The sequence below is a fragment of the Passer montanus genome, unplaced genomic scaffold (genome assembly GCF_014805655.1).
Source record: "Passer montanus isolate IOZ18808 unplaced genomic scaffold, ASM1480565v1 scaffold233, whole genome shotgun sequence".
Classification (NCBI taxonomy): domain Eukaryota; kingdom Metazoa; phylum Chordata; class Aves; order Passeriformes; family Passeridae; genus Passer; species Passer montanus.
This window is the reverse complement of record NW_024366959.1, coordinates 221,019-222,114: the sequence shown is the minus strand read 5'-3', so window position 1 is coordinate 222,114 and position 1,096 is coordinate 221,019. Positions and strand designations below refer to the sequence as shown.

The 1,096-nt window shown below is 78.1% G+C and overlaps 3 protein-coding genes across 3 annotated transcripts in view; all 3 read left to right on the top strand.

Moving 5' to 3' along the window:
- Positions 1-634, top strand: part of LOC120502892 (40S ribosomal protein S10b-like) — a 1,137-nt gene extending 503 nt beyond the window's left edge. The window contains exon 2 of the mRNA XM_039710853.1: positions 283-634. Coding sequence (XP_039566787.1) covers positions 283-634 — 352 coding nt within the window. The remainder of the gene's footprint in view (positions 1-282) is intronic.
- PLEC (plectin) overlaps positions 1-1,096 on the top strand; it is a 95,568-nt gene that overhangs the window by 9,639 nt on the left and 84,833 nt on the right. The gene's annotated exons all lie outside the window — the stretch shown is intronic.
- LOC120502887 (40S ribosomal protein S10b-like) overlaps positions 654-1,096 on the top strand; it is a 1,364-nt gene continuing 921 nt past the window's right edge. Inside the window, exon 1 of the mRNA XM_039710848.1 lies at positions 654-1,091. Within this exon, the coding sequence (XP_039566782.1) occupies positions 766-1,091 (326 nt within the window). The 5' untranslated portion in view covers positions 654-765. The remainder of the gene's footprint in view (positions 1,092-1,096) is intronic.

Below are 1,096 nucleotides of genomic sequence, written 5' to 3'. Positions count from 1 at the left end.
CGCGGGGGGTTGCCGGGGGGGCCCGGAGCTGCCCGCGACCCCCCCCCCCCTCAGCGACCCCAGGATCACGGTCCTCTCCCGAGCTCGGGGACAGGCTCAGGACCCCTCCCCAGGCTCAGGGTGCCCCTCCCCAGCTCAGCAGCTCGGTGTCCCCCTCGGGATGGGTTCCAGGATCCCCGCGGCTCAGGGACACCCCGTTCCCGACCCAGGGTCGCCCCGGGCACTCCGCGGGGCCGGTGCCGGTGCCGGGGCGGGGCGGGACCCGCGGGGGTTCCCACGCAGGAACCGGCCGGGTGGGTCGGGGCAGGGGGGGGAAGGGGAGGCGGCTCCGGCCGTGCCCCCCCCGGGCGGGAGCCGGGGCCGGGGAGGGGCCGGTGGTGAGTCAGGGCTGGGCCTGGGGCCCCCCCTGACCCCCCCGGCCGGGGGTGGAGCCGCAGCCGCTCCCGCCGTGCCGGCAGCCAGCGCCGCTCCGCGTCGGATCGCGCCGGGACGTGCCGGGCCATACGGGGCTGTACCGGACTGCGCCGAGCTGTGCCAGGCCGTACCGGGCCGAACTGGACCGTACCGCGCTGGGCTGGACCACCTGAGTCGTGCTGGGCGGTACCGGACCGTAGTGAGCTGGGCCGTGCCGTAGTGAGCTGGGCCGTGCCGGGCCGTGCTGGGCTGTGCCGGGCCGTGCTGGGCTGTGCCGGGCCGTGCTGGGCTGTGCCATACGAGGCGCTGCCGGGCTCCGTGGAGCTGTGAGCGAGCCCCGCTGCCCGCGCCATGGTGGCGGGGATGCTGATGCCGCTGGAGCGGCTCCGCTCCATCCTGGAGCTGCTGTTCCGCGAGGGCGTGCTGGTCGGGGAGCGGGACGGCTGCCCCCGGCGCACCCACCCGCAGCTGCCCGGCGTGGCCAACGTGGAGGTGCGGCGCGCCATGGCCTCGCTGCGCTCCCGCGGCCTCGTGCGACAGACGGCGGCCTGGCGACACCTCTACTGGTACCTGACGGACGCCGGCGTGGCTCACCTGCGCCAGTACCTGCGGCTGCCGCCGGACGTGGTGCCGCGCTCCCTGCAGCGCGTCCCGCGCCCCGCCGCCCCCCGCCCCGAGCCCC